At 40.8% G+C, this 11,857-nt stretch overlaps 1 protein-coding gene across 4 annotated transcripts in view; it reads right to left on the bottom strand.

Annotated features, from left to right (window-relative positions):
- Positions 1 to 352: 352 nt before the first annotated feature.
- dagla (diacylglycerol lipase, alpha) overlaps positions 353 to 11,857 on the bottom strand; it is a 24,679-nt gene continuing 13,174 nt past the window's right edge. For 3 of the 4 annotated variants that reach the window (XM_049717705.1, XM_049717708.2, XM_049717704.1), the window contains 11 exons: positions 11,445 to 11,528; positions 11,083 to 11,160; positions 10,876 to 10,956; positions 9,809 to 9,951; positions 9,024 to 9,092; positions 8,869 to 8,941; positions 8,533 to 8,738; positions 8,139 to 8,265; positions 4,935 to 5,104; positions 4,216 to 4,233; positions 353 to 3,531 (listed from right to left, as the gene is read on the bottom strand). In XM_049717705.1, the coding sequence (XP_049573662.1) occupies positions 2,487 to 3,531; positions 4,216 to 4,233; positions 4,935 to 5,104; positions 8,139 to 8,265; positions 8,533 to 8,738; positions 8,869 to 8,941; positions 9,024 to 9,092; positions 9,809 to 9,951; positions 10,876 to 10,956; positions 11,083 to 11,160; positions 11,445 to 11,528 (2,094 nt within the window). In that variant the 3' untranslated portion in view covers positions 353 to 2,486. The remainder of the gene's footprint in view (positions 3,532 to 4,215; positions 4,234 to 4,934; positions 5,105 to 8,138; positions 8,266 to 8,532; positions 8,739 to 8,868; positions 8,942 to 9,023; positions 9,093 to 9,808; positions 9,952 to 10,875; positions 10,957 to 11,082; positions 11,161 to 11,444; positions 11,529 to 11,857) is intronic. The other variant, XM_049717707.2, reaches the window with a different exon arrangement.

The raw sequence follows: 11,857 nt of genomic DNA, 5'->3' as shown, positions 1-11,857 counted from the left end.
CCACGAGAGAGAGGCTCCCTCTAGCGGCTGCACCAGTGGAGAGAAGTAACAAGGTGTCCAGCATCGACGTTCTTCTACTTACCTTACCAATATAGGCGTGAGGTCAACGTACATGTAAAGGTCAAATCGGTAGGCCAGTCAGAGAGCGGGGGACTAATTTTTATATAATTATAATGTAATAATAAAATAATGATTAGAATATAATTACACCTACATTTGTCTAATACAATGCGAGTACTCACCTCCGCTGGGTGCTTGGATTCTACAAGCTTTTGACTTTACATATTGCTTAGCTCCGTTGACTTTATCTTTCTACAGAGTAGTAATGTATTAAAAGAAACAGGAACATGACCATGTTTTTTTAATTTATTCCATAACGGGCAAGTTCAGTAAGAGGAGGGATCACATACATTCCCATTGGGGGTAGGAAGTAAACCAGATAAACATGAAGACAGACATTGATGCAAATATTCCTCTTTCTTTATGGAACATTTTGTAAAATCTTCCAAGAGTTTCAATAAATAACTTACAGATCATATATTTCTTGTGTTATATGTCAATATTGATATTTTAAATATATAGCTATCTTCTTTTTGTTATACTGTTGTTCTCTATGAGGCTATTGGAAGTATTCTTTTTAGCCATCTGCATAAATAATACACACAGGGGATGGTGCTGTACACATCATGGCCAAACAGTGCTTTGACTGGTTGCAGGCTTCATTGCTGAATGGGTTTAGAACCCAAGAGTATTTGTGAGAGGGAAGAGGGGCTGGCAAGATGATCTGTGCAGTGACAGATTGTAAACTGGCAAGATGTGAGATATGCTGTGAGTTACAACTCTTGTTCCAAGCAGATCACGTTGATGACTCTAGCCTAGGCATTCCACCAACGGTCATTCTGCAGAATGTCTCATCACAATGGAACATTCGTAAATGTGCCGTGGCCGAATGTTAAATACTTTCCCCCTTGGACAGGAAAAAAAGCATAAATGCACAACTTCTGGGAAACCTCTTAAAAAAATACCCCCCAAAAAAGATTCAAGATAAAGAATAAAAAAAACACCAACATCAGTCTGTTGCAAGGGCATTAAAGATATTACCATCAAATACAGCAATAAAAGTGAAACCATTTATCGTAATAAATAACACAAGTAGTAAACCACCCGTTCACCTGTTATACCCTCGGTGATATGGAAGATTGTTTGCCACGTGTAGAATTGACACCGGCTCATTTATCCATGAAGTCCAACCCAGAGGAAGAGCGGGGTGAACTCCATTAAAGGGAAGCAAACACCTGATGTCCATCATGTCTGAGAGCACCTTGAGAACAAGTGATGAGAAGCCTGGTTTGGATTTCTTTGACATGATGGCAGCATTTGTCCTACTGAAACTGCAAAAAAACAAAAACAAAAAAAGACACGAGAACGGTACCGTCTCTAGGTAAGAAAGAAAATTATGAGCGAGGTGGTTATTGCGGCTTGAAGGTTGACACAAATGAGCAGTGGTAACAGGAAAGCCATGCCGGTGTTTTCCCTGTGGTGTGTAACAGTCTCCATGGGAATGATAGGGCTGGGACATAAACATAGCTCTTTGTGTTCAAATAAAGCAATAAACATATACAAAAGTACATCTGAGAAATACATTTGGCAATATCAAGGTATTTAGCAAAGAGGGGTACTAAGCAAACATGATTTACCTAATTGTCAATCCAAGTGGCTTAGTTACAAAACCCTCTTTGAAAAGAAAGACAAAAGAACTTTCATGCACTGTAAAGAGTAACCAAAAAGGCTTAAAAACATCCATAAGCGTCTGTAATAACGTCACAATCAGCTAATGTTTTAAGACACGACTTCAACCACCCACACCATCTTTTTCTTGACACCAACTCCGTATAGACCTGAGGAACATTGTGTCACGTCTTCACACTTCTACTAACCGACATATTTCACATTCCTGAATGAGCAATGAAAAATAAAATGCAGAAAGAAAATATGCTGCTGAGGGTGCAGGAAGGAGGAGAGCACATCAACCCAACCTAAGATGATGCAAACTAGCTTCTTCTACAGTGTTAGCTTTTGAATCCCTGCAAAGTTAACGTACGACTCTCTCTTTTGTAGAGTCAAGTCAGGGGATGAACATATGCTGAAATGTACCATGACATTGTTTTGGAACGATATTTGTGAAGCTACAGTTGTTCATTTCCACCCAAAAGCAGCACAGCCCCCTGGCATGCAGAGAGGTATCTTCTTTGTAGTCATTGCAATAGTGCGAAAATGCTAGAAGCATCCTTTAAGAGGGGGGAGGACACCTGAAGAATGGAAATTGTTTGTGAGTCGGCAAGTCAAGCTTTGTCCTTATGTGACTACATACATTCCATGACCATCGCATGCACATACTGTGATTTTTTTTAATTTTTTTTTTTTTTATTTAAATCTTGGGTGTCTGTCACTTCAATTGGAGTAAACAGTTGTTTGAAGTTAGAAGACTACACCATAGAGGACAGAGTGTTCTCCTCAGGACAGTGGATAGGGAGAGATGTCCGTAGAGATTCGATGGCGGGAGGGGCACCCTCACCGGGTGAAAGGTCATTGAGTTCCTCAGATGATGAAAGAGGAAAGGAAGGTGACAAGGAGATGCCCGAAGAGGGGTCAGCAGATCCAGCAAAAGTGCGTGGGGGTTTGGGGACCAAGTTGGGCTCCAATGTTGCCCTGGCCAGAAGCCGCTTGTCATCCGGTTCATCTGCCAAACACTCCACGTGGCCTAGAGAGCCGCGTCCCGACTCCGACTCCCCATCAGACAGATCCATTGGAGGTGAACTGCTGCCATCTAGTTTAAATAGAGAGTCCAAGTACTGGGCAAACTCCAGCACTGTTCGGCTGGGGTTCCCATTTGATAGCTGGGGTGGCGGCGGGGAAGTTTCCCGTCCAGTCTCCGTGCCAAACTCCCACTGTTCTTTGTCGCCATCCATTGCTCTCGAAGCAATTTGTGGACTGCGGGGAGCGTCAGGGGTGCTACCTGGGCTGTAGATGCCCGGCATCTCTTCCACATCAGGGTCAATTTTAGAGTAGATGTTAGACTCTGTGTCAAAAGGCTGAGGGGAATAATGTCCACTGTAGCGAGGTGTGGCAGGGGAAAGCTCTATCGAGTACTCTGGATTACACACAGGGTCCAGTGGCGTAAAGAAAGGCCCGATCTCCCCCATGTGTTCTGGTGTGGCCTGGCAGAGGCAGTCAGCTGCCAGCAGTTCAGTGCGAGAGCTGAGAGATGGATTCTCTTCAGGAATCGGGGCATCCAAAGGGAACGGGAGGCTACTAAGCATCGGAGAACCTCTAAGTGCAGCAGAGGAGCGCCTGGAATCCAGGCTGTAGACCGATTCAGCGTCTGACAGGCTTTCCATGACAGCCAACGGAGCTTTGCGGTCCCTAAGCTCCACAGTCAGGCGCTCCCGTGCTCCACGCAACACTACGGGCACTGGAGGAGGAGCGCACTCAGAGAAACCATCCAGAGATATTTCGGACTGGGCACAGGAACTAGAGGAGAGGATGAGAAAGGATAGGAGTGACAGGGAAGTAGGACTCGCAAGGTGAGATTGGCATCAAGAAAATATCAACTACAATTGGGAGGGTTTTAAGAAGGGAAAATGGGCGATGGTTTTAAAACATATACAATATGGACAAAGGTCTTGGGACATAACACTTGGTCAAGGAGGAGTGGGACTTGCCCAAATGACTCTGAATGTCAAATGCTACAGCAGACTTGCGAGATTTGGAGCATTTCTGTGTTTCCAACAAAGGCCCTTTGAGTGACCACAATGACAAACTAGAAAAGAATTTGAGAGACTCTTATTGGTTTTTTGGATTCAGAAATTCCAAGAGACATTTCAAACATTTGCATGGGACACTCGAAGGTGTTTATTTCCATTTCCACTTCCTATTGGTGTAATTGTCTCAATACATTTGTCCATATGACGTGTTTGCATACATCAAATTAAGTAAGCACCAGGGAGAAACACTGACAGGGGGAGGTCAGCATCCCACTGGGTGCTTCTAAAGCCGAAGAGGTAACATCTACTACTTCTATCAGAACACAGAACCGGAGGGGGACGTGGAGAGAACTGAATACTACCGTACGTTGTAACTGCACTGTGGTCAGACAGCGTGCATGAGAGAATGATGCACATTATGAAGGGTTAAGTGATTACATGCTTTCCTTACCGTAATAATGTTTTTTGTCTTTTTTGTTAACCAAACAAAACAGACAAGAATTAAAAGTTTGAGAAAACAAAAGTAGAAATTAGTAGCAGTCTTAATGCCAGTTTGAGAATACGTTATAAATAAACATACTTTATGGTGTTTACTGAAACTATTTAGAACCCATGTTAAGATATTGTGCTAGGAAATCGTTTTTTCCTCAAATATCTAGATCAAAAGGTCGCTTTGGTTTAAAAAAAAAAAATTTTTGCTCCCATTTTTTACTCCCATATACGTTGTTAGCTGTGAGCCTTTCACAATTTTGTTCTCTTGATTGTATTTAAAACTGTTTCACGACAAAGTTGTACAAACATTTCAATGATCATGTGATTTTGTTTCGTTTTATGTTAATTAGCACCATTAGTGAGTGTGGTAGAAAATGCCTTGCTCGCAGACATTACATAGAAAAAGTCGGAAAACTAACAGATTTAATTGAATGTTTAATTTCTGGAGACCCTGCGACTTGTATAGAAACAAGTCAATTTTTCAAAATAAAATAAATTCCTGGCATCACAGGAAATTATTTAAATATTGATTCAACATGGAACAAAAACCCAATTAACTAGCAATAAACTGCCAACTCACAAAAATAAATATTGTAATCTTACATCACTTCCAGCAGGTTATAAAGGACATTGATTATTTTAGACCGCAACACATCCACTCCGGTGCTCAATACTGACCGAACACTACTGTTTCTGCGGTGGTGGTGGGTCGTAGCCATCGGCTGCTGTGCTGGTGCAGATGCAGCCATGAACACATTCTCAGCGTTCAAGTCGACTTCTGTCGGGCTCACCATGATCTTGGCTGCAGACAGCAGAGCCGTCTTTCCCTTGTTGTAGTTCTCCAGTACCTGTTACAAACACAGCGGTATACTCGTGACTAGGAGCATGGCCAAAAAAAAAAAAAAAAAAAGATCGTACTAAAGTCAGAGAAAAGGCAAGGATACACATTATGGAAGTGCACAAAAACATCAGCTATCACTCAACTAACACGATTTTTATGTAACTCCACAATAAATACAGGACCCATTATAATGAAGTATTGTTAAAATTCATAATGTACTTTATGGTATCCTAAGCTCAATGAGCCTGGAATAAATTCTCGCAGAGTTGACAGATTTTCTAAACAAATACAAAAAGTGGAATCAGTGATTTTCACTTTACCTGGATAGTTTGTGTATGCAATCTTTCTATATTTAACTGCAGATACTGTAAAAGATCTATCGTGATAGTACATAGTGGTTGAGATAAATGTAAGTGCGAGCTAAAGGTGAGCTTACACCTACTCCAACTGACATTAAACACCCACAGTGGAGTCATGGCTGCCTGAGGAAGATTCACACTTTGAGAGGAAATAGCAGTCCGTATGATTGTAGGGTATGCAACTTAGAAAACACAAGACAATCACATGAGTACAGCAATTACACACACATTTGTGGTTGGCTTTAATGGGTTAGAGCACATGCTGGAGACACATTAGGTTCAAAGAAATGACTGGACATGCAAATGGGACAACACAATAAAAAATGATGGAAAGAAAGGTTTGAATGAGAGGTAAAATATCAGTCAAGGAGCATGTTTGCGAATAAAGGGAGGATCATTTGTACACTGGTGGCTACCGCCGATGGCTTGCTCATGGCAAGACTGCTGCTGTGCTGCCAAGAGCACAACACGGTCAGAAATACAAAAAGGCACAAAAACGGTCTGAAAGCAGATCAAATTAATTGACAACTTCATGCAGAGACAAACTTTTACATCTGCAATCCATTTAGTTACAGTAGATCTGCTTCGGTAATGTACATGCACATGACGACAGAATTACTAAACAGATGCATAGTCATCGTTTCGTCTGATTATAAATGGCTCCCACTGTTTCAAATCAGGGAAAAAAAGAGAATGAAATGACGGAGTAGTAGCAGCTTAAACAGTAATTGTAAATGTGTGACTCTGAGTTTTGAAAATACTGAGACAATTCAGTTCCCCGGAAGGAAGGAAGGAAGGAAGGAAGGAAGGAAGGAAGGAAGGAAGGAAGGAAGGAAGGAAGGGAGGGAGGGAGGGAGGGAGGGAGGGAGGGAGGGAGGGAGGGAGGGAGAAAAGTGTCTTGAGGGAAAGTAAGAGATGAGGAAGAAGGCACAGTCTGTGTGAAAAGGCATCACCATGGAAGCTTTGTGAACACAAAAGAAAATGTGTTAGCAGGAAGAAGTGGGGGAGTTCCATGTCACAGCACTTGAGCAGAGGCACAGAAAGGAGCCAAAAACAAAAAAAACACACACAATTTAAGTTGTTAGCGGGTTTTACGCTCTACATAAGCTTGATGTAGTGTACAGATGAGTCACTTCTCCAACTGCAATTTCTAAGAGTCATTTGCTCACTGGAATGCAGCTATAATTTCTTTTCTTCCTCTGGAGACCTTGCCTAGACTTGTTGCCTCCAGCCACAACTTTGTATGTGCAAAGGAGCCAAAATAAAGGCATCAGAAGGCAAAGATGTCTCGCTGAATAATCTTGATCCTTTCAATGGTAGAAACATGATAAATTTGACAGTGTTATGGGAAAATGGTTTCATTCAAATGATTAGCATTTCGACATTCATTTTCGCAGCTCTGTGTATGTTGACGTGCACTGTTAAACACAGGTTGAATGAAAATCCTTAATGCTCAAAGACATAAAAGACAAAAAGGTCAATCGTAACGTTGGACACCATGCAACTACAGACTTCCTCTTGTTGTTAAGGCTTATGTGATGTTCCGATCTTGATAGTATATCTTGTCTTGGGACTCATTGGGTAAAAATGCAGGAGTGGGAATTGCAGTTATGCAACGGATGGTGAAATGTAAGTCTGGTTGGGTTTGTGGTGAAATGCATGTATTGTCTTCAACTGAAAGAGTTGATGACTGGTGGTGAGAGGGATTAATAGCATCCGTAAAAGGAGATGAAAAGATGGTAGGGAGAGACAGTGGTTCAGCTCTGTGAGGGAGGTATTGCAAAATGGGTCTTTATAGGTGGTCATAAGGTGCGTCATGGGCAATAATGTTAAACTCCACTTCCAGAGTCGCCTGCTCAGACACACGACAACCTGGTTCCAGCACCTGCGGACACACCAGAGGTTTCGCATACAATCACATAGTGCTACGCTTCCATAGAAGTCTTTAAACAGATGTGCCATCACCCAAACCAACCATCACCTCATATTTAACTCCACAGGTATAAGAAAGGGCAAACCCCAGAGTGGTTTCTTCCCATGCAAACAATACCTTCATACCAGGACAAAGTATCAAATATTGCCAGAGGACACCATAGAACCAACCGGAATAGAAGGAAGGGCTCCCCATGCTTTGCTAGGAGAGCAATGTGAATGAAATACAATGACAGGAAAGATGAAGATGAACAATGGATAATTCACACATTCAATTCAACTGAATTTAAAGCACATCAGTGATTTTGGGGATACCAATGAATGGCGAGTTTTTTTTACGCTCTATAGTCGGATACATTTCTGCGATTGCTTGAACATAAAATCTATATAATAATCTAATATTGTAAATTAATTCTAATACTAGAATACATCTTTATTTGTATTGTAACACATAATCAGTCAGTCTTGAATTAAAATTACCCCTCAAAGAGACAAAGAAGTCTCGATAGAAAATGATTACATAAAAATTGGGCTCTGTACTCACATGTGATACTCAAATATGCTGCATCTTTAAGTGCATTCAAACTTTGAATAGCGGTAATAGTAATTAGTACTCTCAAAATGTTTTTTTTCTTTGTTGGAGACCATCAAAGATTCTCTCCACTCAATAATTTGGTAATTATAACAATGAAATCCCAGCACCACACCAACAAAGACAACTGAATCAGCATGCAGAGGATGAAAACAGACCTTGTTTAGACCCTCCATCACCATGTGAGGCATGTGTTCATTCAGCATGGCAGGCGAAATGATGACCTCATTGAAGGCCTTGTTGTCCCCCCAAAGAGCCGAGTACGTTGGCTCTTCTTGACCACAGCTACAGGAGAGAGTGAGAGAGAAACCGTTTTGTAATCAATAAGACAAAGTCAACACATTGACTGGACATTGATCATTGTTTTTCTAGTCAACATTGGTGAGGAATGAATGAAGATAACAAGATGAGAATGTTACATACTATTCACAAAAAAAAGAGGTATAATGAAAAAAATAAAAAAATAAAAAAATTAAAGAAACAGTGAGTGGACTTAAGTATGACACAAAATGAAAAGATGCACAAATCAGAAATCATCTTTCTCATTCTCACCAGGTTTCTGGAGGATGGTTGTGAACCACGTGGATGATGCGACCAGGAGGGTAGAGGGGAGTCGAGGCTGAGAGGGCGATGCTGAGGTCACTTGGATGGAGCCACAGGCGACTGGGAGGTGCTGCTTGCTGAGACGGAGGATCCTCCTCCTCCAGTGGAAGTTCCGACTTTGGGACGCATTTAGTACCTCCCACGATGATCCTCCACTGTGGCAATACAAACTCATTATCTCAGTTTTGTGGAATAGTACATTTTGTCTTGGGCAGGGGCTTCTGAATTTTATGCAGTACGTGAAACAATGTTTGCAAATCAATGATGATACAGGAAGAGGTGTACCTTTGGCTTGTTACTTTTTTGTAGAACTTCAAGCAGATGGCGACGAAAGCCCTCTAGTTGTGACAGGCCCAGTCTGGAAGACAACACCCACAAATGACTGTGACAAGTTCATGACTCTAAAGAATGGATTTACAATGCACAAATGAAGGGGATACCTTGGTACTAGATCTTTTCCTAATACTACAGAGGTGACAAACTCTTTGGAGTACTCCATGGCATCCTCACTGGTTGAGAAGAAGGGAAATAAATCATGCAGAACACACTGATTACGCATTAACATTTATCAAATTGAATCAAATGCATTTCCAAATAACAGCATGGAGAGACAAACTTCTCCCACGGCTGTGGTTGTTTTTAAAGTGCTATATAAATGAAGTTGAGTTTAATTCAGAAATCTATCCTTGGCTCCTCTTGCATCTTAACCGCTACTTGACGTTAGCACACAGGTAAAAACACCCAAGATTGACTAAGAGCAAACATTGGACGATTCTACGGTGGCATTCTACGAGCCTTGATCCAAATTTCATTGAACATCTGTGAAAGAGCAGAAAAAAAATGAGAAAACACTTGGCGCAGGTTGCTTATGAAGAGTGGATCAATTGAACACCTGCTGAGAGGTGCAGCAGTCTCACTGAATTTAAGTAATTGCCTCAAAAGATTGAAATATTGAAAGATGAATTATTAACTTAAGGGTACCATCATTTTTTGTCCAGACCTGTATTATGAGTTTTATTTTAAATTAACGATTCTACTGAAACAATTTTCAAAAACAACGTATGATTTTAACATTTTCAAAAACAATGTATGATTTTAACTGGTTAATTTGTATCATGTTTCTTAACTTATTACTATGATTAGTATTTTCTTTCTCTTTAATTTTGTCTACATGTGTATGTGTTATGTGCAAAAAAGATGGGCAGAGGGAATGGGGGGGGCTTACCTAAGAAGGCCACCAGGAGGGGAGTAAGAGTAGCAGTGAAGTGTGGGATACTGAGGTCTCAGCAGGAAGGAGAGAATTGCAGCAGTCCCAGCACCAAGAGAATGGCCTACTATCACCAGTCCATAATGCATGGTGCCCTTGTTCTGTGAGAGATGGCTCCAATCATCACACTGGCACACTAATATGGGCTGAAATATTTGCCACCAAACTCTGAATAGTTTTAATAATTATACATTGAAATTAGAATTGCACAGCAAAACAGAATATAAAGGATATAACTATAATATGGGTTGCTTAGTTGTATTGAAAAATTGAATCTGGCACTGCAGCTACTTGTGTAATAGTTCTAAAATGATCCTCACTTATTATGCTAATATTACACTGCAAGTATAACCTCGACGATCCATTTTGAGTGGGTTGTCGACACCCAGTAAAAAAAAGTTACACGTATTTGTATTCTGATTCATTTTTTTCTGGAATATAGCGCTCTAGCAGCAAATTAAAGCAACTCAGTAAACAAATACAGTGCAAAAGACGTGAAAGCTTGCAATATGCTTTTGACAGTAAAACGTATTTTAAAAGCCGTGTAAAAATATTTCTGCATGTGTTTTGCAGAGGCTATATTCCAGCGGTTCTTAACCTGGGTTCAATCGAACCCTAGGGGTTCGGTGAGTCGGTCTCAGGGGTTCGAAAGAGCCTCCACTGAGGAGGTCTGAACAAATGTGATTTATTGTGTAAAATCTGATATGCCAGTATGTAATTTGTTGTGAGTTCATGCATTGTTTTGTTCTTTGAACAAGGTGATGTTCAAGCACGGCTCATTTTGTGCACCCGAAAAAAACATCTATGTCTTGAATAAAAAAAAAAAAAAAAAAAAAAAAAAAAAAAAACATTCACTAACGAGGGGTTTGGTGAATGCGCATATGAAACTGGTGGGGTTCGATACTTCTAACAAGGTTAAGAACCACTGCTACGTATATTCAAACAAATTTTGTCACTTCTATCAAAGTGGTGACAACAGTTGAGAAGCACTTATCTAGACAATGCGTGTGAATGCGTCCATGTACCAAGTCTCTGCCAAAAGCTTGTGACAATATCATTTCCTGCTCCAGTTTCTTCTTTATGTACTCTGCTGAGTAAACCATCCCCTAAGACAAAAATTACAGAAGGATTAAATGTGGTGCAAGTACGGGCAAGAATCCTGCTGCACTGAGATTTTATTAAAAGAGAACGACTGTAGTCAATGTACTAGAGCAAAATTGTTTCTCTCTGACCTTGTGTCCAAGCCAGGTCCCTTGCTGCTCCTCCACTGGTAAACGTTCAGAATCCCCTGACAAATCAGTCAAGGCATCCTGATGCCACACAAAAGAAAATATGAGTTGTTTGCCATGAGTCAAGACTGTGACATTTCAATCATAGACTTAAATGCTACAACATTTCCCTTCAGTACTTCAGTGTTACGTAAACAATGGACAGCACATTTATATTGGAGTGCTGCTTTGGTACTATGCATGCACAGTGTGGGAGTTTGTGAACACTGCCTTGAACCTCAGTGCAGATGCAGCGATGAGAGAAGATTAGGGCAACACAGGATTCAAGGTGGTAGAAGTACAAACTGTGCAAAGCTTAAATTCACCTTTAGTGATAATGTCCCTCTGATACTGATGACCACCTTCTTCTTTTCATGATCCACTGCCACAAAAAATGGAGTCTCATAAACCTGGATGGGAATTTGACAGAAAACAGCAGACATGACTATAACAAATAATAAAAAAAAAAATAATTCAATACACCGTCTCTGCGACATAACATCACAGTAATCATTTCAAACCATTTAGCCGGATTGACCTTTAGGCTAAAGTCTATCAGAAAATAGTTACAGTCCGATGGAGTGCTTTTTTTCTTCTTTGGCATCTTGAGATTCAGTCCATGACAATCGAGAAAAAGTGCGACAAAACGCAGTCTCAGTAGACTTCAACACCCACTAAAACGCTCCCCACTTCCCATCTCTCAGCAACTGAACTGGCGATTGAAGTGTTATCAAAACAG

This window comes from Syngnathus scovelli, chromosome 4 (genome assembly GCF_024217435.2).
Source record: "Syngnathus scovelli strain Florida chromosome 4, RoL_Ssco_1.2, whole genome shotgun sequence".
Lineage (NCBI taxonomy): Eukaryota > Metazoa > Chordata > Actinopteri > Syngnathiformes > Syngnathidae > Syngnathus > Syngnathus scovelli.
Note: the sequence above shows the minus strand (reverse complement) of the source record. Positions and strands in the feature narration are given on the sequence as shown.